The sequence below is a fragment of the Emydura macquarii genome, unplaced genomic scaffold (assembly GCF_026122565.2).
Source record: "Emydura macquarii macquarii isolate MOO-44397 ecotype Brisbane River unplaced genomic scaffold, CSIRO-AGI_Emac_v2 contig_2676, whole genome shotgun sequence".
NCBI classification, from domain to species: Eukaryota; Metazoa; Chordata; order Testudines; family Chelidae; genus Emydura; species Emydura macquarii.
This window is the reverse complement of record NW_027132813.1, coordinates 31589305-31617282: the sequence shown is the minus strand read 5'-3', so window position 1 is coordinate 31617282 and position 27978 is coordinate 31589305. Positions and strand designations below refer to the sequence as shown.

The 27978-nt window shown below is 38.9% G+C and overlaps 2 protein-coding genes across 2 annotated transcripts in view; one reads left to right on the top strand and one right to left on the bottom strand.

The window, feature by feature from the left end:
• Window positions 1-27978, top strand: part of ASB3 (ankyrin repeat and SOCS box containing 3) — a 115519-nt gene that overhangs the window by 7275 nt on the left and 80266 nt on the right. The window lies entirely within an intron of this gene.
• Window positions 3626-27260, bottom strand: CHAC2 (ChaC glutathione specific gamma-glutamylcyclotransferase 2). Its single transcript, XM_067565142.1, has 3 exons — window positions 26658-27260; window positions 12998-13033; window positions 3626-6636 (listed from the first exon to the last, which is right to left on the bottom strand). The coding sequence occupies exons 1-3, from the start codon at window positions 26790-26792 to the stop codon at window positions 6253-6255; spliced, it is 555 nt and encodes a 184-aa protein (XP_067421243.1). The 5' UTR covers window positions 26793-27260; the 3' UTR covers window positions 3626-6252.

The following is a 27978-nucleotide window of genomic DNA, read 5'->3' as shown; positions in this document are numbered from 1 at the left end:
TCTGCCTCTTGCCTTATGAGTGGAGCCTACATTCAGACACATGCCTGGCTATGTTAGTTCTTTGCCAGACGTTAAGAAAGGGTGGAGGGAATTGGAGGGGATGCAGATCTGATTTCATTAAACTGATGACATGATGTTGTGCTATCAACTATAGGTATGATACGACTGTTTTGGGGCTGTGATGCTCCAGCTTTATGCTTCTAATGAGAAAAATGTTTCAGTATACTAAAGTTATTGCTTCGCAGTTTCTGCATTTTTGTGGGGGCTTAAAGAATATTGAGCGCTACATTCTTCTGCATGGTCAAACTAGACCATTAGTCAAACCTGCCTAAAACAGACCTTCATCAGATTGTCAGCTTCTAGCTAGCAAGAGTCTTTATATAGATTTACAATAAGAGAAAACAGGGAATAAAAATGAGAATATAGGAAGAGTTGAGGAAAGGGTACATAAGCACTGAAGTCTTTATAAAAACTTTCTCCCCCCTTCATAAATAAACCACTGCTGCTTTCCAGATTTTCTTCATTGTTGTCCTTAGAAAGTTTGATCCTCCCAACCTCAGTAATTGCCTCTTGCATAATGCAGTTAAACCTAAATGACTGAAGATCTAGTTTTCTGTGTGTAAAGAATTCGAAGGGCCACTCTGATTGCTCCTTCATGATGTCCTTTGGGGGATTCCTCCTCATCCTCCACTCCAGCTTTCTCTGGGGTTTCCACATAGCTCTGTCCTTGATTCCCATCTCTTCTTCCTCTACACCAGTGGTTCTTAACCTTTCCAAACTACTGTATCCTTGAAGCCTGAGTCCCACCCCTACGGGGCTGAGGCATGTAACTTAGTTTCATGGCGCCCCTGTGGCTCCAGGCAATTGCCTTTCTTGCCACCCCCAATACCAGCTCTGCACTTGCGACCCCTCTAAACCCCCAGGTTAAGAAACACTGCTCTACACCTTGTTTTTTTGTTACCCTCATCCACAAACAAACTAAATTAGCATTTCCATGCAGGGTACTCACAGGTCTACCTGCTTGCTCCAGACTTGTCAGCTTCTATCCAAGCTAAAGTCTCAGTCTCTCTCTCTACATCTCCTTGTGGATGTGTAGCTGTTAGCTCAAGCTCAATGTGGCTAAAGCAGAGCTCTTAATAGCTCCTTCTCCTCCCCCGCCTCCCCCCCAGCACTTCCTGGACAACATCACCATTCTGCCTGTTACCTGGGTGTCACCGTAGCCTGGGTGTGAGGACCTAGAGAGAAGTCCCAGTCAATGTCCAAGTCTTGCAGATTCTTTCTTTATAACATCTCGAAGATAGGGCCTTTTCTTGTCCATCCATGCAACTAAAACTCTTGTCTGGGCTCTCATCATTGTGTGTCTCAATTACCTCTACCTACTTTTTTCCCTGGCCTTGACAAATGCAATCCTGTCTCACTCACATCCATTCAGAATGCTTCTGCAAAGATCATTTTCCATCCTGTCACTCTGATCACATCATCTCTCTTTTTGCATCCCTCCACTGATTCCCTCTTATCTATTGCACCAAACATAAACTACTTGACTGCACTTTCTAGGCCCTTCACAGCCTACCTATCCTCTTTCATCCAGTATTAAGAAGTTGACTCCTGCCTCCTACTGTCCACGATGCCAGCCCCCATTGCCCATTTGTTAAATTTTCAAACAAGCATCTTCATGTTTTTCTCTGCTGTCCCTTGTGTGGGAGGAATGCCCTACAAACATCTGCTAAGTCTATTAATTTTTCTCCTTCAAACCCCTCATTAAACTCTTCTTTGCCATGATGCCTACAAAAAACTTGACAACGCTTAGGCCACTAGTGTTTTGAGACCATTACCTATCATACTGACCAATATTGTCTCTGTTTCCTTGTAGTATTCATCTGTTGTCTCTTTGGGGCAGTGACTGTCTGTTTTTTATTCTGCTCTCACACAGCGCCTAGCACAATGGGGTCATGGTCCATGACTAGGGCTCCTAGGTGCTATGATAATACAAATAATTATTAATAATCATTATTCATATAAATAATTCCCACTGTCTTCAAAGGGGGAGTTGTACTTGTGTGTGTAAGGCAATATGATCTTGAGTAAATGGAAAATCCTAGTGACTTCACTGTCTGCAGTATTGCTCTTTCCCCTTATCTGCTCACCTAGCTTTTATGTGCTTTGTTTCTTGTTCATTTGCAGGAAAGGTGAGGCAGGAAAGAAGTTGAAGGAGGAAAGCAAGAAACTGAACTTGTTAGGGAAGTATAAAGAATCTCATAACTGCAGATGTTTTCTGCCTGTTCATATTTTCCCACAAGAAGCGGGGTAAATTGCTTCATTTTCTAATTTTCTGGTTTATAGTAGATGCCAGTAAAACTAGATGTGAGGCACTTCTCTATTAAAAGTTAGACATAAGAGTCTGAGAAGATGAAAAATATAACGTTACTTTCAGGTTAAAGATTTAGATTAGAGTCATCTTGTTCTGTACTTATACATTTTAATAACTGTCTTTATATCCAGTGGAACATTTTAGTGACCATGTTAAGGAATTTCAGGTGTAGAAAAGGCTTATCTTTATATAACATGCTGCCTTCTAACTTTACTTCACTTTACAGCACAAATAAAGGAGAGTTCTGTTGTCATTGCAATTCCTGTGCTCATTTGAATTTTTACAAAATAACTTACATTTATATAGCACCTTCTATTTTAGGGGTCCCCAAGGACTTTACTAACTAAATACATATTGTTGAAATACAGCCCGTTTTGGGGCAGATGGCTGCAAACAGCTGGCATATAACATTGAGGGAAAGTATGTCTTGACCAAAAGCAGGGCAAGCTCCTCTTACAAAAGGACCTAGGATCATGAATGTGCATGCACATCAGATAAGACCATTGTCCTACACAAACTGCACAGTATTTGCTTCATGAATTTCCCAGGGATGAGGAGCTGACATGACTGACCATTTTGGATTTGAATCCTGTGGAGCCAGGGAGTCAAGTCTAATACTTAGACCTTTATGCTGTCTCCTCAGTCATTGTTTTGGAAAGGAAGTTCAGAAATAGATTAGTGGTGGTTTTTTTGTTTTGTTTTTTAAATGCAAACATATTTAGGATAGGATTAGAATCTCTAACTTGGTCACACAAATTTGACAAAACACTAACCGAAGGAAAAAATATCAAGCAGGTAACATACAGAAGATATACATGAAAAGCTTGTGGTAAAGAACTGATCTGATGGGATATTCAGCTCCATGTAATGGACCTTGTTTTGAGAGCAGTCATAAGGGATGGTATTTAAGTCTCTTGTTCCCTAAATTTATGGTTTCTAACTCCCATGCAGCAAAAGGAAAAGAGAGCTTTAACTCCAGTGCATTAACTAGTATGTTGACATCGCTAATCTGATGCTGTTTTCTATTAACATAATAATATCTAGCTCTTATACAGTGCTTTTCTTCAGGTCTTATGTAGCACTTTCCATCTGTAGATCTCAGTGCTTTACAAAAGGAAGGAAGTATCATGACCAAGACAGTTATTATCCTGGGTATTTTGAAAACGCGCCTCTGGTGGATTCTTTTCTTTAATATCAAGGTAAAATTTCTGAAAATCGCTCTCCCCAACACCATTAAATAAATACACGATGCATTTTATTGTACTGATGTTATATGCACAAAATGGAATGTATAATTACAGGTATTACTGCAACTATTATGAATCTGGAAAAGAGATTGAACCAACAGTATTTTGGATATGAATAAAATTAAATTACCAAACTTAGAGCCATACAGAATCCCAATGCCCCGGCACTAGTGCTTAAATAAGCATAATATTTAAGAGTACCATCATTGATGTGATTAGGGAGTTCTTGAATTGATAAAGGGATTTATACACTTCCCCCACCATCTCATGACAAACAAAAATAAGCCTTTGACTGAAGAGAGAAAAATTAAAGAAAATGCATAGATTGTACAACTCCATCTGATGTATGCATTACATTTACAACCATGTATTCAAAGCATAGGTATGCACAGGAAAGAAAGTGCTGGCCTTTTTGAAAACAAAAATCAGTATCCCTTTGCAGTGTTTACATACTGTACCCTTAGAGGGTGTTATACATAACATCTTTGGGAACATTAAAATATCCAGTTAACATTTTGAGAGTATTTATTCTCCATGTCAAAGGGAATAACTTTTTTAAAGGATCTTAATATATTGATGTAGGCACACATTTTCAAACTTTGGTGCCTTAAGACCTAAATCCATCTTCAAGCACCATAAATGTTTTTTTTCAGAGGCTCCCATTGGAGTCAGTGGACAAACATGTTCCCAGCAGCTCTTAAAATTTGATCATTTATTTAGGTAGCTAACCTTAGGTACTGAAATCTGAATAAATGAATATTCTAACTCTATATTTTGCCTTACTGTCCAGCTGAATATACTGGGCCTGATTCTCTGCTGTTACTTCAGTCTTGCATCAGTGTAACACACTGGAGAAGAAAGATCTTTGAAACTAATAGGATCTATTTCTCATAAGTTAGCAAAGAACTTATCTATTAATAGGAGAATAGATCAATATATATGATATGGGGCAAGTCCCCTGTTCATCAGATCAGACTCGTCTATCAAGTTTGATACCCTGATATATACTCCCAATATAGTGGAATTAAAGCATTAACCTTTACTTTTGTTCTCATGTTGTTAGTAACTTTTGACAGGTAGACTTATGCTTCGTAGATCTACATACCTTTAATAGATGCCAGAAATATGATGACTAAAATTACAATCCTGGTCTTAAATCCAAAAGCTCTTTGTTTCATATTTTAAATCAGCTGTTTTGATTGTGTTTTATATACTGCAGCCTATGTATGTAGGCATCTGACTTGAATGTCATTTTCTAACATTCAATTTAAAATGTGTTTTTTCTATAGGTGGTAAGGTACAAATTATAGCAGTCAGTCATTTTGATGACTTGATTTTTTTTTTTTTTTTTGGCCAGCTACAAATATAAAACTGAAAGGAAAAGAAGAAAAGACTACCTGTGTGTACAAACATAAATCATGCCATGTTTGTGCTATATTACTGATGGAAAATAAGACAGGTTTCTATGTGATTATTGAACATACATATATACATACTGTTGCTGTATGATGTAGTACTACATTACATTTCAAAGAGGACTTTTTATATATCAAAATACAAAAATATGCTTTGTTAAAGGCTTAAAGAAAACTTAACCTCTGAGAAGCAAGAAAATTAATAGTTGGGATGGAAACTCCTTATCCCTGTGTATTGCAATAGTTAGGCCTATTAGGACAAATTCTGCCCTCAAAAGTTTGCACAACTCCCCTTGATTTTCAGTGAGACTTGTGCTGACAGATGAAGGCAAACGGTGACTAAAGATGGGCGTTTCAGAACATTCTTGCTATATTGTGGATTCAAGTCATATTCTCAGTTACTTTAACAGTTTAGGTTTATTTTTGTTTACAGTAGTTTTAAAATAAAAGAAATGAGGCACTGCTACGGCATGGCTTATTTGTGTTAATGTACCATATTTTTGTTTCTAAGGGTTTGACACCATGAATAACCTAATGCATCAAGGGAAAGAGTAATTTCTTTGATAACACAACTGTTTGCCCATTGTGTCTAAGGGCAAACTGTGATATACCAAGGGTAAAACTATTGATTCAATGGAATAGCTTAGTTGTAATGGAGTTGAACCTTTATGCAATAAATGTTTTGCCATATACTTACTGTACATGTACAGTAGCTACTTAAAACATTTATCTTTTAGCTGCATTAAGGACCCAATCCTGTAGTCTTGACTCAGAGAGAACTACCACTTCAATCAATGGGAATTTTGTCTGAGAGTAGGATTTGGTCCTAAAGGTAATTTAAAGATAATTATTTTTTTAGAACAACTTAAACCTGAAATCACAATTAAAAAAAAATCCTCAAACAAAAAAATAAAGGGCCAAAGTTGATTTTCTTCAAATTTTTAAAAAGAAAAATATGTTCTTTGGCGATAATCTTGTATACCAAATTCAAACCTGAAACACTTTCTTCCCCACTCCCCCCATTGTTAAACTCCTGAAAACATGGTTTTACAATGGAATCTTCTAGTGACCCTTAACTACAGTGTCCTGAATGCAACATTAAAATAAATAAGATAGTGTAGTACAGATAAACATGTCTCCAAATCATATACCCGTTGTGCAATGAAACCATTATTCTGAAGATGAAAGGAGAAGCTTATTTGAAACTAGGAAATTATTTTTATATGCAATTGAGGTTTTGGTTTCTTTCCAAGAGTTCCTTTACTAGTTTCTCTAAAGAGAAGAGATGCTCATCTACATCTTCTGGTACAAGATTCCTGATGGAATTGGCAAGTTCAAACAAGTATTCTGTGTTTCTTCCACTAGGACCAACTGCATTAAAAATCTGTTCAGCAATGTCTTCTAGAGGTGCTGGACCAAGGTAGTTAGGATTATCACAAGTTCCAATATATAATAATACATTAAATGGTTTTATTGAGGGATCTTTTGGATAGAAAATGACAGCTGTAGTCCTGTAGCCTCCTTTCTCTCTGAAGTCGAGGTATGCCTTTACTTCCACTTCTTGTCCTGCGGGCAATCTGTAAGCAACACCCCATACACAACCCTGTTGAAGAACATAACCAGAAAGGTAAATCCAAACACTGAAAGGACGCTAGCAATAAACTTAATTTAAAACATATTTTATTAGTAGAGCTATTTCTACAAATAGTCCCGCCCTCCCCCCTTCTGTATTTAGGAATAGAACTAAAATCAAAATGGCGGTTCTTGTTTAAAAACTCTCAGCTGAAGTTAATTATGCCAAATTCTTTGTGCACCTTATTACTGATGTTGGGCCAAGTTTTAGGAATTAAGGAACTTAGTGCACTTTATGCCTGTTAACATTGTTGTCTAGTTGTTGCATCTAAATTTAGAGCACTAAACCCAGAGATTCATTTCTGTTAGATAATGTTTGCTAATGTATCAGCAGTGGGAATACAAAATGAGTTTTCACAATCTCACAAAAATAGATTAAAAATAAATTCCTTAGATGAAGTGGTAGATTTAAAAGTAATTTTCATTTGATTATTCTTTTTAGGTAGGTTAAGCTTCATTTCTAAAACCTTGACTATTGCTTTATTCTGATACAAATGTTTTAAAGGATTTGTGTTTTAATTTATATACCACCAGGGTGTAGAATTCAAAGAGAAAAAGCTAGCTTAAAGTTTAAGCTTTATTTTCTCAGAACTAAACCTTATAGAGTATAGATCAAAACACCCCACAACACTATTAGCAGAAATGTCATTAAAACATATTTTAAGAAACTGGATATTGAGCCATGTGTCAGAACTCAGTGGGAATTTTCAGAGGAAACGTTTTTTGTCAGAAAATGCTGATTCATTAAAACCAAAACTTCTAGAGGCAATGTATTTCTTCCAAAGGATCTTTTGTTGTGAAGGCTGCACAGGTCCAGGATGGAATTTCTGGTCAAAGACAGAAACTCCAGTCCAGAACAGCCAACAATTTCAGGCTTTTAGGGCACTCACCTAGGATTATGGAGACTCAAGTTAAAGCCCCTTGTTTGAATCAGGCAAGGTAGGGACTTGAATTTGGGTCTCTCTCATCCCAAGTGAGTGCCCAAACAACTGGGTTATTGGCTATTTTGAGGTGGTCTTTCTCTTTCTTTGCAATTTTTTTTGAAAGATCTAAAATTTGTTCCAATAGGAAATAAAAACAACGTTGAAACCTCATTCTTCACAAAACAGAATTCTTGTTTTCTGACGAGCCTAATGGTTTGTCTTCAAAGCTACAATTCCTAGCGCCTTCATTTTATTTTGGCGTAGAGGAGGTACTCTCTCCCTACTTTATATCTTTTCAGATAAGAAGAGAAACTCTAGCGACTTAGCTCAGTGAAATATATATATGTACAGTGATCATGCCACCAATGCGTAGCAGTGATTTTTAGATAAGGCCTTTTCATTTTTTGTTACATTCCCTGTCTGTCTCTCTTCTGCAACTTTCCAGTAGGCAGAGAAAGGAGATGGTGATTTCTCTGACACCCATTAAGGCAACGAAATTGTTTCTTACTAAAAGGAAATTACTTATTTTTTAATTAATTCAGAAATAGCCTAAAAAATAACCTGTCCTTTATAGGAAACTGAATAAGGAATCCATTGTTGACCGGAAGTTGGCATAAGAATCCTTGGCATTGAATTGACTACAAAGCAAAGTGATCAATTTTTGCATCATTCTAAATTAGCTACTGCATTAGGCCATTTTTGGGGAGTTCAGTTCCTAAAAGTTACTAATTTTGCACTGATTAGACCATATTATGTACAATAAAATATGAAGAATACTTCAGTTAGAAAAAGCAACTACTACTACATGTGTGTAATAGTTACTTGTCATAATGAGCTGTATTTTATTTCCTTCTCCGCATCTGGCCATAACCATGCAGTCTATTAGGAACCAGAGAAAACTCCACTGTTTTCTGTTTTATCCCTTTCAGATGTTTGTAGTTGTAGTTTTCTTTGGCCAGTATCACTACAAATGGGTATGTTAGTACCAGTCACCCCCCACCTTGCCCCAGCATGGGTTTTAGTATATGGATAAGCTCTAAGAATGTGGTTGCAGAAGAAACTTTTGCTCGGTTCTACATGCAAGTCTCCTCTTGAGCTGTGGGGTAGCTGAAACAGTGAGAATATAAATCTTTTGCTGCAGAAACAAGGATATGTTATACTACTATATAACACAGCTGTTATGGACTAAACAGTTCAGGGGTTTGGTATTGGATCTAAAGGAGCATTGGTTCAGATGTCAAAAGGAGGGGGCAACAATTTGACACAGATTCATGAGAAGTGTTCTACCGCCCATCACCACTTGTTTTTCCTTTTTAAAATAATTTTTAATGAACTACAAAGGTAGAGAGTTAAAGCAGTTCTCCAAAACAACATTTTCAAATTCAAGTTACCTCTGTACCTTTCATTCACTTTTGTTTCACACCCATTTACACTGAATTTTATTATCAACAAGTCAACTGTTGAATTAGTGGATGGTCTGTCTAGAACCTGTGATATTCTCAAAATAACTTAAGGTTGTACCTAACAAGATATTTATTTAAAAAAAAAAAAAAAAAAAGTCTGGTGATTTGCTCTGGACTCTTGCAATCACAAATAAGTTTGTTTAACCACACAAATAAAGCAAAAACAAACATAACCATTCTTTGCTTATATAGGAGTGTATAACATAATGGTGTCCAACAGTACTGTAGTGTGAAAAAAAAAAAAACTTACCAGAAAGGTACAGAAAGTCACATTGACCAACACTGCACTGCATTGTGCTTGTTTTGTCAGCTACAAAAACAGTTGAAGTTTATGATTACTGTTACATTTACCTCTATTCATTGCTACTGTTTCAGGGAAATGTCAGTGTTACAAGTGTTTTGCCTCACTGAATAGTAATTACAAGTAGAGTTAATCTTCAGTGTTATGTCAGGCATGTGCCCTATTTAAACAAACACCCTCCAAGGTGCCCAAGCCCTTGCACATTATGTACACTGGCTACACATCAGGCTCACCCTAGCCCAACTTTGAGAACTTGGTTAGCATGTACGACCTAAAAAACAAAAACTACCTTAGCTCTTTGCAAGGAACTTATTTAAATGAGTTCCCTGCCTCTTCACACACCACTACTCTCTAGCTTATTATCCTTCCTCTCCCAAATTCAGTTGGACTTGAGAGTCCGCACATGTTGCTCCAGTGCAGGATCCCCATATTCCCCACTCTAAAATAAATGAAAACCCAGGATGTTTGAGGGAATTTACCAGTGGACTGTTGTAGACCCTTAGCTCAGATTGCTTGCCTAATAAAGTGGATTGGTAACTCCCACTGTTTCTCCCTCACCACACTGATTCCTATTTGGGTTTGTGGAAAATCGTGAGTTTGGATCCTTTTTCCCCCTCCCTAATTTAGCATTGCTCTGGCTCCTCTAAAGTTTCCTCCATGACTGACTGATGCACATCAGGCAAGAAGGTAAGAATCTGCCTGCCGTCTCCATCCCCATCTATCCAGCATATCTGAAGCATCCAGTTCATCCCTTGAGCCAGATGTTTCCTGGCAGCAGTGCTAAAGCCAACACCTGCATTATCATATCAGAGGGAAATCCTATTGAAAAAGGAGTAGCCTTTGCATTTACGTAGCTTGGGAAGCTCATGAAGCTTTGATGGATCAGCAACCACAAGCAATTTTAGGCTGAATAGAGCTGTTAGATGGGAGAAATGTTTGGCAAACTCTACCTATTAAATCTTTTGAGATTTTGTTCCCATTCAAAACTAAGATAGTTTCTCTGATTTGGTTGTCTTGAAATAAAACCAAAAAGTTGTCATAGAACTGTTGCAAAAAAGTGTATGTAAGATCATCTGCTATTCACAGGTCTTTTGACAGACTGAAATGGCTCCAAAATTATGGTCTGTAGACCTCTAATGGTCACTTTGAGGTGGTTCAGAGAGCTGCTTTGGTCTCAATGGGGAAGCCTCTGTCAGTGTTCAAGCTGTAATGATTCATGCTAGTTATAGCTTAATGCAGGGCTCTTGGTGTTTATGGAGGTGTTTTGAACAGCTGAACTTAAACTCCTATGCACCGCTGCATCTTGCACAGATTCATGTTTTTTTGTGTGGAAGCTTCTTTGTAAATTTAACTGACCGTTCTTAGATTGCACCAAAAGTGGAGGAGCTAATGCACAGAATGATAGTGTAATATGACCTGGACAAACTAAGCAGGAGTGGCTGCAGAATAAGGGGAGATTTGGTACTAATCAAGGTAAAATTCTACACCCAGGAAGAGGAAACAAATCATTACAAAATCGGGGGTGAGGTGGGATTTACAGATCCTGCACTAAATGTGAGGGAGTGATGGAGCACTACTGGCCAAAGAAGGCTCTGCCCCTCAAGAGCTACAGAGTATGTTCCAAATGGAGGACTCTGGCAATCAAGCAGGGGCCGAGTGAAGGAGAGGCTGCCTCCAGGAAGGAAGCCAGTCACTATCTTCTGGGACAGGGGAATCCTCACAGGGGAGGGCCTAGACTGTTGATAAGGCCTGAGAGTCTGGATGGGGTTTTCCCACTTTTTTTCCCCCCTCCCTGGTAAAGAGGAAACAGTGGACACTGGAAAGAGAGCTGGGAACCTCCTACTGACTATATGAATGATTGAGACTGCTTGAGCAACCCTGCACAGGGAGGGAAGCAAAGTGCTGTGACCTCACCCCAAACTGAGGAGAGAATAAGGGAGGTAGAGGTCCTCCTACTCTTATCTCTTCACCTTGTCTGACTGGGGGAACCAGGAGAAGGATGGGATGTAACTTGGTTGCCTGGCCCTGAGATTGCCCAGCAAGGCCACACCAGGACTTTGAGGGCTGTTGAGCCATGGCCTGCCCTCTAGACATGTTATCTTATAAGGGAACCCTACTAGAGGAGGACAAAGTGCTCTGCACCCCTGCAATAAACTTTATTTTTTGCTGCCTCATAATTTTGTCCTATTACGTTGCTTAATTACAAGATGATGTATGCTTCAAGAAAAGCATGGGAGAGGAGATGGCCCCACAAAACTCTGTGGCTTTAGAACCTCTTAATTACACAATAGCATGTACTATGGCAAATTATTTCCACTGAGGGCCACAATGACAGTACAGTATATCCATTTAGAGTTGCCTCTACGTCCATGTTATACCTATTAGTTCCAAACTAACATCCTGATCCTGTGATGATCTAATTTGGTTGATGTCAATGGGAGATGAGGACACTCAATATCCTGCAGGAATGGGCTGTAGAAAAGGACTTATGCTATAAATTTAAATCTGGGAGAGAAGGAAACACACCCTCCGTTAGTACACCCAGAGCCATAATTAATGCACTGTGTAAGTCTGAGGATGATCCATGCGAGACTATTTGCATTAAGGCCATATGTGAAAATGAGTGTGAAAGGACAAGCATATAACACTAAAATGATTAATATGGTTTTACATTGCATTCAAACCATTTGTGTTAACTACATACAAAGCAACTGAACTATACACCTTATGATGATGACATGCAATAACTGTTTAAAAGAGGCTAAAATAACAGTCCTCTTGTCCTAGCTCATGTAGGACAACTAATGGTGAGCAAGAGCTACAGGACTAGGCCACAATAAAGCAGTTGCATGTAAAATCATGTTTCCTTGTCACAATCTGACAAGCCCAGATAGCTGCCCCCTCTCCCCCACTTCTCTCCCTCAAAATAAAAAATAAAACTTTTTGCTATTTTATAATAAAAATAAATCAGAAAAATGTACATTTTCTATGTTTTACAGGGTCAGATTTAAGGTCTAATTCTGCCATTCTTCTATACATTGGGTAGCACTTTGCAGATATTTCAGTGGGACTTTTCAAGGAGTAAAGATTTACCCATCTGGAGCATGACTAGCAGAATCAGGCCTGTAACTATTTCCCAAAAAAGAGCTTTTGTTTAATCTGAGAATATTCAGCAGTTCATCTTTGAATCAAAGAGTTTAAGCAAGAGTATGTCCCTTTTTGTTACTGTGACTCAGTCTTGACACGTCAGATTTTATTTTAAAGAACCAAGATTACTCAATGTTACATCAGAACACTGTCTCAAACGGGTAATAGCTTCCAGGCTGTATAAATCTGACGGTAGCAAAACTCTTTGTTTAAACAAGGCAGTTAATTTGGCTATTCAGGAAGATGCTTAAAACTCTGTCGTCTTAGTTGCTTATAGATTAGGTATTTAAACTAGGTCATTCAAAAGCCACTATATGTACAATTTTGTATAGCAAATTCAGATTAAGAACATGTTTTGAAAGCAAGAAAAATAATCAGTTATTTATCTACACACTAAAGATAAGAAAATGCAGATTAATAGTGCCCTTAAGTTTTGAATGCAGTAGGACATTCTGTATGCTTAAAATAAATATTATGTACAAAAAAGAAGTACTATACCTCAGGATCTTCAACAAGAGTCACAACTCTTCCAGGCTAAAATGAAAAGAAATATGGCTAGTTCAGTAAAAAGCTTTTTTTGTCAAATCATTAGCAAAAGTAAACAGTAAAGAAACTTTTTTAAATGGACAGAGAACCAAATAGAAGAATCTTATTGAAGTCTACCCCTTTAGATGATTGGGGCATGTGTATATATACATAAAATTTTGTGGTGAAGTGATTTGTATTAGAAAACAATAGGAGAGTTGGAGGTAAATAAAACTTTAGCTTTTAAGTGGAAGTGGTAGGGACACAGGAATAAAGTTGGAGTAGACAAACAATTTTGAGTTCCTTACTTTTGAGTGTACTGTTTAGCGCCAAGCCTGCTGCCATTAAGACAGTGGCAATTGTCACTGAGGTAGGATTGTGCTCTCAACTATTTTTGCAAAAAATTGTGTATGTAAGACATTCTCAGCCTCTTAGATTTTAGTCTGAATTTATATATGTTGCTAGCTCAAGTCTGTTCTGAAACTAATATGTAATTCCTTTCTGTCACATCGATTTTCAGTAAGGGTTTATACTAATAAATTACTTAACTGGTATAAAGAATGAAATTAATTGATTTATGTTTTTTTTTCTATTGTTGACTTATGCTTGTTTTTGACATCTTACCATTTTCCAAACAAAAAAAACAAACAAACAAAAGCTAAGCATGTCCCAATAAGAACACATTCTGAGTACATGAGATTGAAATACATACCCCTTGGGTGCCGAAAGCACTCACTTCTGCCTCATAATGGTTTTAATGTATTTTTGTTGTAAATCACATCCTGTCTTGTAATATTTTCAGATTTGTCATTTTACAACAAATGAATGGCTTGCATTTGCCCTTTCAGTTACCAAATGGTCCAGAAGGAAAAGTCACACAATGAGTCAAAACTATAAATTCAATGGTTGGTCATAAAGATAAAGAGTTTGTCTGTTATTCCCAGTAAATGTGAATGACTGGGCCAAATTCTGCATTCACTTAAATACTTGTGCTTCCCCCTGATGCTTGTGGGAGCTGTGACATACATCTGAAAGCAGATTTTGGCCTTAGTGGTTTATAGTACAGAGTTCTTTTCCAGGGAGAGGATAAGGATAACCAGTCTCTACTGGAGTTTTTGCAGTAACATCAATCTTTTAAAGACATTATACTTAAACTCCAGCCTTTATCTGACAGTGTGTCTCTGGGGAGAGTGCAGGTTTTTAGACAGGCACACTTTTATTAAACTGAAGTCCCTGCGGAGTCACACATATGCATCTAGGGCTAGAGTTTCCATGTTGTAATTTGGCCCTAAAGTACAATTTAACTCAACAGAGATGATCTCTGACGTGTTCTCCTGGGTGAATATTGTGAAAGGGGGAAAAACATTAATTCTTCTGATTTTATGTCAATTAGCTAATGTAGAGAAAATTAGTAGAATTGAGAAGTATATAACTTTGTTCCTGTACAAGTACATTTACATATAATATAGTTTGCAGACTTTGAACAGGTAAAGAGCCTAGCTTGTGTAGGCCAACGCAACATATTCAGACTTCTGGCTGACAATCCTTGATTCTGACTCAGAAAACGTTGATGTTATTTTGTATGTGTACTGTAATATCTCAATTCTAATTACTTTGCATTCTGTTCTGGGGAAGATTGTTTATTTCTTGTTTTTGTCAACTCCTGAGAGTGATGGTGTTAAATGGGAGCAGCTTTTTAGTACTATTTAAAAAAATATAGTAGATAAACGAAGTCCAACAGGCCCATCCCTTCCTTCCTCCTAATTTTGACTTTCTTTTTTGGCGATGTATCACGTGACTCCTCCCTTTCCCCCCTCCAATATTCATTAATTGCATTCAGTTCTGCTTCAGACCATTGCTTTCATATATTTGAATTTTTTGGGTAACCTTAATCCAAATCTTGGTCTTTCCTTTCTCTTTAAGCATATCTTTTAATAGTTCACTTCTTCCATGATGATTGAGAACCCAGAATCTCTTCCCCTTCAAGTCCTCATTTCAAATTGTTTAACACTCAAAGTTGTGTTGATGCTTCAGTTTGGTAGCAGTGAATGCTCTGTATCCAAACAAACAACAGAAGCTAGACTTCTCATAAAAGATTAATTTATCATCCTTTTCTCTTATTTGTCTAGTGGGTCAAGTTTTCTATTTAATTCTGAAATCGCCAGGATAGAGAACTTTAGTTAAGGGTGCAACCAAACAATAATTAATCAATATGGAGTGATAGCTGATTTCAGTGATATGTAATGGTAATCCCAGTAAAGTAACAAAAGGATATTTGCATATAAAATGTATGCATGTATATAAAAGCATATATTTTATTTAAGTTTCTTCTCTGTCAATATTTTTGAATGAATGGGCACTCCTGATATTGGAGGTGAGGAAACCTACCGTGCTCTCTCTCCACATATCAGTGGAGGTATTACAGATATTTTTATTTTCACTTTTTAAGACACAATTGATACAAAACCTGTCCTAAGTTTTTTATTTGTATTAAACAACAAATAAGTTATGTCGTACAAATAGTCTTGTAACAATATTTTCTGTTTCTCCTGAGTTCTGTGTGTCTTTCTTTTCATAAAATTATACTTGTGTACCAGGTCTGTTAACGTTAACATTTTGTCTGTATTAGACCTTATCTTTCTATTTCATACTTGTCCCAAAGCTGAGTTGAGGTTTTGTGCATTTTCTAAATGCCTATTCAATCTGAGAATGCTGAACTGTGTAGTGCTGTGTTTAATCTGAAAATATTGAGAAAATGATAGGACTTTTACACTTATTTTTAATTTTTGTATAATTCAAAACCTGTATGTTTTGTATATCTTCAAAAACTGAAAGTTCTTTAACACTTCCTACTCCTCCTGTATCTTTAAACTCCCTATACTTGAGCAGGTTATAAATTTCTCTGTGTAGGAATTATAAGAGACAGTAAAGAGCTAAGTTCACTGGATATTTTATTCTAAATTTTTAAAGTTTTACTGACCCCAGATGGATAGATAGACTTTGGGATACTAGCCTGTGGCCAGATGTCTGTTAGACTCCACAGATTCAACCGTTTTCAATCCAGCATTTATTTGTACTTCTTTCTGATCAGTCAATAACTGTTTTATGTTGATGTGTCCAGTAGTGTATAGAGCCAGATTCTGCCACTCGTTTGCTCTGGAGTGCCTTGAGTCCTCTTGTAGGAATCACAAGAACCAGGGGCTTCGCAAGGTATAAAGTACTAGTATTCAACATGAGTAAGAGTGAAAGAATCGGTCCCATTGTCTAGCAATATCTGTTTTAGCCAATGTATAGGTAAACAGACTAAGATCTTTACTTGCTAATTGAATTAAAAAAATGGCATATGTGATGGCTATGTTAATGGTTCCTTTCTGAGCTGGGGAATGACAGCTATTGCATACTTCCATACAAAGGATGGTTTTTAACTACTCTTTCAATGCCACATTAAACATGTATGAGGGGGCCTGCCACTTTCTTTGAAATGTTTAGTAACAATCCGTATGCGCCTAAGGCTGGGCTCGACAAATTTCCTTCGGAGCTAGGAGCCAGCCCAAAAATTAAGGAGCCAGACGATGTGGGTCCAGAGGCGGGGCGCCCTGGCTGGAGCACAGCAGCCGCTCTCCCCTCCCGGCCCTGCCCTTTCCCCCCCACCCCTCTCCCACAACATGGGCCCAGCAGCGCCCTGTCGGAGCGCAGCAGATGCTCTCCCCTCCCGGCCCTACCCTTTCCCCCACAACGTGGGCCCAGCGCCGGGGCGCCCTGACTGGAGTGCAGTGGCTGCTCCCCCTGGAAAAAAACTAGGTGCCAGACTTAGTGTGTTTATAGATTGTTGTAATAAGCCATAAATCCAGTGTCTATGTTCAGTGTCTCTTTCACCTTGGAATTGCTTAGCATGAGTTAACAAGTCTGTTCCACCTTGTATTTAGCTGTGACAATCTGAGTATATTTCCCAGACCTGAAGAAAAGCTCTGGGTAAACTTGAAAGCTTGTCTCTCTCCAACAGAAGCTGATCCAATAAAAGATATTACCTCACCCACCATGTCTCTCTAATATCCTGGGACCAACATGGCTCAACAAAACTGCATTTAAGGAAGGGTGTGATAATTTAGGAGTTCCTCCAACTCCACATTTCCTAAATCTCTCATCAATGTTAAAAGCATGATGTTAATGCTCTCACCAATTACTAACTTAAAAATGGCATGTATAGTTTATTAAAAGAAAGAAAAAAAAAAAAAAAGGTAATTCCAGATACCACACCTGTACCTGACTCACCTTGCTATTTTTTATTGTTGCTCAACCATCACTTTTGTTTCTCTCTCTCTTTATCACTGAAAGAGCCATACAAGAGGGGAAATGGACAAAACTAAGTGTCAGCTTGTGCTTATTCTGTATAGTCAATGTGTTATCAAATGTACACAGTAAAACTACCAAACTGAGGAAAAATAAGCTCTGATTTTTTAGTTGTAGTGATATTAGGTGTTGCTTATTATAGTAAACTATTTGCAAAGTGTGATGATGTTGGTGTCCCTTTAAATATTCAATATTATATGTACTATGTGTTTTATAGAATGCATGTAACAGCTATTTTTTAAACAAATAAGAATTCTGGCCCCATTTTTGCAAAAAGAATTGTGTGGTATCCCATTGACAAATGAGGTTCTGCCCAAGTAGGGACCCAACCACATGGTTCTCTTGCAGACTTGGGGCATGAGTCACTTTATATGAAGCAATTAACTTTGTAATGTAATGGTCTCAAACCCGCTCTTTAACTGGTTGGTCCATTTAAAAAAAATCAAATTTGCTAAAAGTAATGATGAACAGTATTCTTGTTTTATAATTTATATGTCAAATTAATGTCCAAATTCATTTTATCAACTTAGGCACTGATTCTACAGTGAGCTCCATACAGGCCTTGGTTGTAAACTCAAAATACAGCAGACTTGACATATTAGCAACCGATCTCTGAGTTTGAAAAATCCAGACTCTGATACAGCACTTTTAGCACAGGATGTTCAGAGTACTTGGCAATCTGGTCAACAGCTTTTTCCACTTAATTGTGTTGATCTCCCATATTGTGCTACTTGTAGAATTCAGTATAATTTTAAAGTAACTGCAAACATTAATCAGAATACTAGTAAATATTATTTGGCTGGCAAAATGGGTTAGGAGAGCCAAAACAAGAGTGAGGATGGAGCTGAAACATACCACGAGGACTGTAGGGAAGATGAATGGTAAAAGATGATAAAAAGTGCGGGCGCAGATACCAAAGGGAGGAGCCCCAACAAAAGAATGGGTATGGAGAGGGATTAGACAGAGTGAGAATAAATCACCACCTCTAATAATTTTTTTAATTAAAAAAAACCAAACAAACCAAAAAACCTCTGATTCTCTTCCCCCCCCCTCCCCCTTGCCAACTGTTAGGCCAAATCCTGGTCTTTTTGCATTCTATAGAGCAGAGTGAGCTGGAGCATTTAACCTAGATCTGCATTTTGACACAACCTTAAATTACATGCATGCGAACTCCCGAAAGATGGACACTTGGACATTCCTAGATGGGAATCCTGCCCACAAATCACTGAGATTCTACCTTCCACCTTTATGTTTGGTTAACTGCCCGACAGTCCCAATCATGCACAACACAGTAAGTGCTCTCACCACTGCAGGAATTCCCTGTAGTGCTACAATAGTGCTGCACAATATGCTTCTCTATAACCTTTTAATGTTTATGGAGCAAAAGTCAAATGGAGTATTTGATCAGTGGAAAAGACAAAGACATTTGTCTATAGAACTTTGATGGTGTTTAATCTCTCACACAGCAAGTGTCACATTGAATTCTCATATCATATATGCTTTGCAAATATGAGAACATGATGCAGTCGATAATGACAGTATGATGCCAGATAATCTCACCTCTGGAACAGGAGAATTTTACAGATAAGGAAACTGAAGCACAAAGACAAGAGCAAGTCTGTGGCAGAGCTAGAAGTAGAACCCAGATCCTTTGACTCCCAAACTTGCACTTCAGCCCCTAGACAGTATTTATTGTTCAACATGCTTAGTGTAATTTCTGTGGGTTTTCAACAAAGGCATGGAGAAAGAAGTTATTTCATGTTCCACACTAAGATAGGAAGTATATCCAAAGCATAGAATTTGAACTCCATTAGTAGATTTGTCTCTTTCCTCTCGTGAAAGAGAGGCCCTGAAGCAGCCAAGGCATAGAAGTTTGAGGACGCACCTCGGAAAACAGCTGCCTTTCTGTCTGTCCCAGTTTTCAACATGCATGATAATTAAATGTCCGATGCGTTACCAGGTTACAAAGTCACTCCAAGGATTCCAATGATAAGCCACAGTGATCATACTTAAATATTTATAACACTATGACCTTAAAATATTGTACACTTTTATGTGAATAAGGCTCATAGAAAATAACTTTTAGTGTGTGTGCACGCGTGCAGGGGGAAATAGTTTACAAATTGCTGATGAACTTCAAAAGCATAACTGTCACTGTGTTTGAGGATTCAATAATTCCCCAGAAAAAAACAAAGTAAACTCCTCTGCAAGGCCCTAAGTAATCATGGCCCTGAACCTGCAAGTTCTTTTATTCAGTACTTTCACTCCTCCCACTTTCACTCCTTCCCCCATTTCATTGTCCAGCTTGACTGTATACATTCAGCTATGCTGCATCCAATACTTAAAAGTCTTCCTGCCTAGTTTGCCTCTCCAAATCCACCTCTTCCAACAATCACTCTTTTCTTCATCAGTAATCCCTACCTGTGAACTACCAAGCCATTTTTCAGTGACAGGGAACATGTTTTAATTAATTTGAAGAGTCCCAGGTAAATTGCTGCAAGATACTATTTTTCATAACTTTCTAAGTGTTTTCTGAATTTTATACAAATAACTGAATTTGTTTTCACAGAAAAAATAATTATACATTTATCTCTCTTTCTGGGGAAGGATATAATGTAACAAACCATTGTCTTGTTTTCTGGTGCAGAAGTACTTAATCAAATGTCAGTGAACATCATCACATTATTGCCTGCTAATGTACTGGCCACTCTCATGCAAGACTCTCCAACTAATCAGATCAACATCTTAAAATATAATGGAGCTAGCGCACTTAATGCAGTGTGTTTTGCAAGAAGGTATTAATAATCATTTACATTTTAAAATTTGCTTTCATGCCCAGTGTTAACAAGGAATATCTTTCTAATGTAGCATCCTACCTACTGTACAATATGACACTAATAGCAAGCATTGCATTTGTAACTATTGTTTTACTACATTATTACAATAATGTAAATTGAGCAGTTAAAGTATGAATAAAAGGTCATCGTTATGTTAAGCTGAGTTTTGTACAAAAAAGCTTGCAGGCATTGTTGTACATAAAAATGCTCATTATGTCTTCTTTGTTGTACTGACTATGGAATGTTGTAGCAGCAAGTATTTTCAGTAGGTTTTTCAACTTGTAGGCTAGTATTTCACTGCTATACTTTGAAATGGGATAATAGAGTTGAAGGATTGGTTTCACTTGCATTTTATGCACAATGAGTAAATTTGTCCCTGGTGTAATTCCTTGGATTTTAATGGGTTCGCACCAGAGATAAACTGAACCCATATAATTGACACTCCTAACACTGCATTTGCATGTTAAAAATAAAGTTATAACAACTTGTACTAATAACAGAGTGGCTTTCAGAGCAATAAGAATGTCACACAGAGGGCGCTATGATACATCTGTGTATTAGGTTGCTGGTTGTAAGTGATAAAACTTCAGAACTAATTATAAAGCCTAGATAATGTTTGTGTGTTAGTCCAGTTTTATAATAAACCAGACTTCAGTGTCATCAATCTGACAAACTAACAATCAAAGACATTTAAAGTCAGTCTGGATTTTGTTTTAACTTTGCATTCTTAACTTTTTTTTTTCCCCTTTTAAGTATCAGTTCATTTAAAGCTAGATTATGCTTTTAGGTCAAGCCTTGAGCAGGGCCAGTCTGTAATCGGCTTTGCCCCAGGAGTAATTGTAGGAGACGTGGTGCTTCAGAGACATGCCTCTAAGGAACAATTGCCTTGGTGCTTCCTCCTTGTGCAGGAAAACACAAGGGAGAGAGGAATCTGCCACGGTATTTTTACAGGTATCTGTATGTATACCCACTAGAACCCACATTGTGTACTCCTCTGCACAACCATGTTAGATCAGGGCACAGTCTAGTCGGTAGTAAGTTACACTTATGACTTCTTTAAAGTTGCCCTGAAAAACAAAAAAATTGGGCATGTGCCATTTTTGCTGCTTTATGGTGGTTAAAGGAGTTCTGAAGGCGGTTTTATTTGCATAGTTTTACATTAAAAATTTCTATCTTATCTGTCCTGGAAAATGCTCTACTCTTGTCTATACAAGGGAATTTTTATAGAAAAGTCCACCTGTTAACATCAGTTCAGCTGCACGAGCATTAACAAAATTATGAGTGCTAAACACAAAAGTTTCAGCAGTTTAATTTTGTTGGTATAATTAAAGGAATATAAACCCAGTAGCATGGACACAGTTATACTAATATAGCAATGTTTATACTGGTATGACTTATTCCAGTACAGGAAGGGGAATAAAGCCATATCAGTATAAGGCACATTTATATCACTATAAGTGTATCCACTGGGGATGTACCAGTATAATTATTCCAGTAAAGATTACATCCATAACTGAAATAGTTATATGAGTACAAAAACTCTTTGTAGACCAGGCCTGAGAGATCTTCCAGTAAATTCTGGAAAGATGCTACTTGAAGTTTCCTGCAAATCCATTCGCAGGCCTTTATTGGAATTCCAGAAATTCATCCTGGATTGATAAGGGTTCTAGTAATCTGGTAAGGCTCTTCAGAAGTAAAATATGGACCCTTATTTTGCTACTTAATGATGGGGTTGTCCTGATGTTTAAAAAAAAGTTTGAGACACAGAGAAGTTGTATAAATTAATTACTTCTGATTCATGGTTGCATGAACCTGTGGATCCTCCTTTTGAAAATGCAGCATTTCCTTTTTCAAAGAGTATAATTTTTAGGTCTTCACTAGAGCTGCTCTCTTTAAAAATCAGTCTCCAGTTTTAGGCTGGAGTTGCCTATGATGTGTAAATGAGGTGACTGGTTTGGGGGGAAAAACCTCAGTGGACATCAGAAAAGCATATTTTAATTAAATAAAATTAGCATTTAGCATTTTTCTTTCACAAAGTAGGGACACTTACGTGAATATTTGGCTCATTTTCATATATCAGGTTTAGTATGTTAATGATCAATTAATTATTTCTGATGACTAAATCATTAGCCACATATACAGTTGTAAATAACATAGCCCTGCCCCATCAATGTCATTCCCCTAATTTGCTGGATGTTTCTGTAACCTATTGTTTCCTTAGCATTTGTTGAGCTATTTAGAATTATATAAGGGTGATAGCCCTTGTGCAGTGAGAGCGTTGCAGGATTTCAAAATACAGTAAAACTATATTATGCTCATTCCTGTAGCTTGAAAAATACACCTGTCCACAGGAAATTGGAAAAGATGCTTACAACTAGAAATTGTTTTTAACTTCATGATACTGTGGTTTGTTGTGTTTCTAAACATCCGATAAAAAATAGGATAAAATCTCTCCTCTTTATGATTTTTAGCCTGTTGATAAAACTAAAAGCCCACACAGAATGAAGGTTTGCTCAGATCTCTGCTTTGCTATAGCTGCCTATTTATTGATTCATACTTTTCCCCCTTAAGGTTCAACAAAACTGAGATTTATTTTCTCCTGGCTTTTTGCTAGTTGCATATTATAGTTTGGAATATGTTTCAACTACTGAAATTAACTCTTTTTTATTATTCTTGCTGCTATTACGTCTTCTTAGAAGTCTTGTATTGCTTATAAGATCTCCAAAATATATGAAAGTTTAAGATTTAGCTACAAAAATTGACTTTAAGATAATAAGAGTCTTTGAACTATAAGGAGCAGTTAGCACCTAGTACATTGTTGGCATCATACCAGTAAATAAGTTGGAAGTCACACTTGAAATGAGTCCCTAATACTCATGAAGGGAAACCAGAATAATCTGAAGCAGAAGGCAAGGCTTATTCTTAGGATGTATTTGGTTGTGTTGCCAAGGAAGGCATGTTTTTTTAAGTTTTGAAAAAGTGCTGAAAGGATCAGTGTAAACACAGTAAAAATTAATAACATTAGATTCCCACTTAAAAGTATTTCCTTGCACTTCTATTTTAAATTAAAATAAGTTTCTCCCTACATGTTTGTACAGTGCTCAGCACAATGGGACCTCATTCTTCTCTGGGATCTTCAGATATTACCATCATATAAATATAATGTTGATGATAATCAACTTGTGTTGGTCCCTATGTTGTCTTAAGATAAACTTAATTGTATATACTGAATTATATACATTCAAATGTATTTGTCTCAAACTTGGTACCATCACTCTTTTCTTCCCTGTTTTGTTCTTGTTGCATCTTGTCCCTATTTATACCCCATTCCTGCAATTGCAGCCACGCGGATGGATGCCACCGAAGCCAGTGAAGCTCCACATAGGCATAGGGGAGTCTATCTTTACTGAGGCAGTTGCAGATTGGGATCATAGACTATAAACTGCAAGGGACAGGGACTTTCTTAAGAGTATGTTTGTACAATTTCAAGGATGGTGAGGCCCTGATCCTAATTGAGGCCTCAAGGCACTAATCCTTTAATATAAAAAATTATAGTAAAGTTTAAGAAATACAGTAAATTTCAGTATGGTGTTATTTATTTATTTGGAGTATGCAAGTGTGGTGTTAAAAATTATACAGAATGTAGGTTCCTCTAGGGAATAGTGAGTGTGTGCTGCCCACACTGATGACAGTGGTGATGGCAATGGGATAGTTTACACAAGTGGTGAACCAGAGTAATATTAATTTTGGAGCTTTGCCATTTTCTTAAGAAGCTCTTTTCGCATTTGGAAGCCCATCAGCTACTCTGATACTACTCAGATTTAGAAGGGATCAAGGAAGGATCAGTTTATTTATTTCATGCCAAATGGGAAATTAGTATTAGGCCATCTCTACATTACCACTTGTGTTGGCAAAATTTATGTCGCTTAGGGGTGTGAAAAACACCCCCCTGAACAACATAAATTTTGCCGGCATACGTGGCAGTGTGCACAGTACTATGTCAGCAGGAGAGCGTCTCCCATCGACATAGCTACCACCGCTCATTGAAGTTTATTATGTTGACAAGAGAGCTCTTGGCCATCGGCATAGAGCGGCTACACAAGTGATCTTAAAGTGATGCAGCTGCATTGATACAGCTATGTCACTGTAAGCTTGCTAGTGTAGACATGGCCTTAGTATATAGTATTTTGGAGCAGTAATTCCATTGGTAATTGCATCAACGCTTGAGGAAATGGACTTCAGTTGAAAGCAGCGGAATGGATTTAGTTTGGAAAGTTACAAAACTAACATTACAAGATCTGAGACTTGATCTACACTACCAATTGGTTGCTCAACTATGTCGCCCCTGAGTAATGCAGTTATACTACACCCCTGAGCGATACAGCTATACTAACCTAATCCCCAGTGTAGACTGCGCTATGTCGATGGGAGGGCTTCTCCCTCAATATAGCTACCACCTCTCAGGGTGGTGAAGTACCTATGCCAGAGGGAGAAGCTCTCCTGTCAGCATAGATAGCATCTTGAATAAGCGCTATAGCAGTGCAGCTGTGCCGGTGCAGCGCTTTAAGTGTAGACAAGCCTGAAGTATTGTATTGGAAATATAAGGGAATTTTCTAGTTTTGGAAGTTTGCATATGCTGAGTTCTTTGGAAGTCATGTGTATGTCTCCGAAGCCCTGACATAGCTGGTATGGTTTTGGAATTTCTGAGGTATAACTATTACTGTAGCATAAGGTTTTTCTAATATGTTTTAAAAAATCAGAACCAATAATTAAATTTTCTAGCAACGCAGAAGACCATAACACAGAACTTTTAATCATATAAATACTTAAGCTGTTTTTTGCAGTTATTCACCAATTACACAAATAAAGGAATACTTTGCTGCTTTGAACAATACCATACAAGTGAACCCATTTTACTTGTCAAAAGTTTATTTTGTTAGTCTTTTGAAATACAGAGAGCTTGTACACTTATTACACTGCTCCTTGCCCACCTTCCTTCTTCAAAGGGATACTGCCAACTCAGTTTTTTTAAATTAAGCAATTAAAAAAAATCCAGTTTTGACAGAGCATTACTTTAAATAATATCTTCTTAAATTTTTTTGTAACATTCCTTTTAAAAACTTCTCCTGTTTTGGATTATATAAATATCTTTTTAGCAAGGCTGAAACTGATCTAGGCCCCAAATATGCAAATACCTAAGTTACTCCATGAGAAGTCTCATGTAAATCAATATAACTTAAGCACAGCAGTAACTTGATTTATTTGTAAATGTTTGCAACATTAAGGCCTCTATCTTGCAAGCTGTTTCAGATCCTCTATGCCAACGCAGACCCCCATTGTGTTCAGTGGTGTTGCTCTGTATAGGCATGGGGTACACCCGGGCAGATCAGCTTTCGTTAGATAGGGGCCATAATGACTGTACAGGGAAAAAGGTGAAACTAACTGCACAGAATGCTGACAAATGCACAAAATAAACTGGGGGGTGGGAGGAATAGAGACATTCTTTCTTCTGTAAGTGTCTAACAGAAAGCTATTAGTTTTTACTTGTAATTAATAGTAACAAAGTGTTCAGACCAGTGTGATTCTCCATTTGCTAGTGGAAAAGATTACCCAGTAACTTTGATCAAGATGATGATGTATGTAGCAAAGTAAAAGAAGTGGTCTTTTGTACAGGGGTAGAGGTGGAGGACTGCAAAGCTACAAACTGATATTAAATATGATGCATTTGGAAGGCAGGGGAAAGGTAGAGGGTGTTACTTTATATTTACCTATAGAGAATATTTTAAAACGATGAAGTTTTGAAATTGTTAGTGTGTAGTGGGATGGAGATGGGATCTGTCTATGAGCGAGGTATTCGATGTGCGTTTGTGTGAGGGGAGTGGAGAGGGGTCGGAGTGGGACCTGTATGTATGTGAGAGAATAGTCAGATTGTGGAAGTGTCCTTTGGTGAATAGAGGATGGGGGTGGGGTGAGGAGGACCTGTGTCCATGGGGGAGAGGGACAGGACCTGTTGGGGGGATGTGTGCGCGTATTGGGGATGGGGCAGGAACTGTCCGTGCGGGATGTCTAGTGGCGGAGAAAGTCTGCACTGAATGTAGGGTCGCTAGGAGGAGGGGAGGCCCCAAGCTTGGGGGTGTGTGGCTGGAGGGGTGCTGCGGAGCAGCACGTACCTGTATTGGTGGGCTGTGGAGGGGGCTGAGCGCTGGGATCGGGGTTAACTGCTGTCTAAACTCAGCGCGAGTCAGCCCAGCGCCCCTGTTTTGACTGGGACGCTGGGCAGCAGCAGATGAAACATTTGGAAGGGGCAGGAAGAACAGCTGCTGCCACCGGCACTTCCCGTCTCCTGCCCCCTGGGGGCAGATGCTGGCTGCTTCCTTCCCTCCCCGCCCCGCTCCGCTCCGCGCGGGGCACCGGCTGGACACGCGCCCCCTGCTCCTAGCGCTCACCTTGCCCGGCACCCCGCGGTGGTCGGTGCTGCCCTGCCAGAACCTCCTGCTGTAGCCGGTGATGTACCCGACCATCTTTTCCTCGTAGGGGAAATCCACCTTCCAGATGAGGGAGCCGTAGCCGAACACCCACATGGTTCTCGCCCTGCCCGCGCCCCGCCGGCCGGCAGCCGCCCCTGCCGGTCTCTGCTGCGCTTGCCTTTCCTCGGAATAAGGGCCGGGCTAGAGCGGCCCCGGAGCGCCGCGTGTCGCAGGGCGCCGCGTGGCAAAGCACCATGGGCCTTGTAGTGCTGCAGGGCCCCGGCGCCTCTCCCCGGCCTGTGTCCCGGCCCCAGCCTCCGCTCGCTCCTGGGGCTGAAGCCGGGGCCATCGGCCACGCCGCCCGCAGAGCGGTGCGGAGAAGGACTCCAGCTCCCAGCGCCCCTCGGGATGCCTCCAAAGGGGCGGGGAGGCGGCGAAGGGAGGCTGGTGCCCCGGGGCGCTCGGTGCCGGCCCGGCCGGCTTAGACAACCGGCCGCGCTGTGCCGTGTGAGTGAGAGCGCCGCCCGGCTGCCGCCAGCCTCTGTCTGGCCCTCCTGGCGTGCAGGTCTGGTGCCGGCTACGCGAGTAGACGCGTGGCAGTGGTTTCCATGGTCGCCTGTCAGGGTTTCCTTCTGCCCCTCCTGGGGGGCCCTGGATCTCGATGCCAACTTAGATCCTGTCTTTCCTCTCTTTGGTGGAGAGGACTATAGGACACATCCAGGGGTGCTGTAGCTGGGATTTCTTTAATTGGTGGGACAGCTTTCACCACTGATCTGAAGTTTGCAGGTCCTAGATTTCATGCAGCAACTGATTCAAATCCTGAGCAGAGCTCACATTTAGCCCATTCATTCTTCACAGGTAGATAAACTGAGTTCCATCACGTTTATTGCATCTAGGTTTTTGGACAAGACACTTTCTTAGTTCCTTACTTGCCTGGGATGCTGAGGATGGACTTTGAAAAAGTGGCATGGGATCTTATAAGAGTAGAGTTTTGCCTTGGTATCTTCATTAACATTTTCTCTCCTCTACCCCTTGCAGTGTGTTGTCCCTTTGTTTTTCACTCCAGCACCAGAATTGTCTGTGCACTATGTGTATGTTTCATTCTGAAAAAGGATGACTCCAGAGCATCTGAAATACTCACTTGTCAGATGTGCTGGAGTCCTTTTGGAATGAGACATTATATACAAATTTAAATAACATTTAGTGCTAATGCGCTTATTTAAATAAGCAATGTAATTTAGTGGTTAGATTATCTGAGCATTTGGGAATAATGACTCAATTCTGATGACTCATCATGGTG

Bases quoted from the DNA above. Each gene is read 5' to 3' on its own strand.
- CHAC2 (XM_067565142.1), bottom strand. From the start codon at position 26,792: ATGTGGGTGTTCGGCTACGGCTCCCTCATCTGGAAGGTGGATTTCCCC. The intron at 13,034-26,657 runs GTGAGCGCTAGG...TTTTCATTTTAG, and splicing joins ACCGCGGGGTGCCGGGCAAG to CCTGGAAGAGTTGTGACTCT. The intron at 6,637-12,997 runs GTATAGTACTTC...GTTCTTCAACAG, and splicing joins CTCTTGTTGAAGATCCTGAG to GGTTGTGTATGGGGTGTTGC.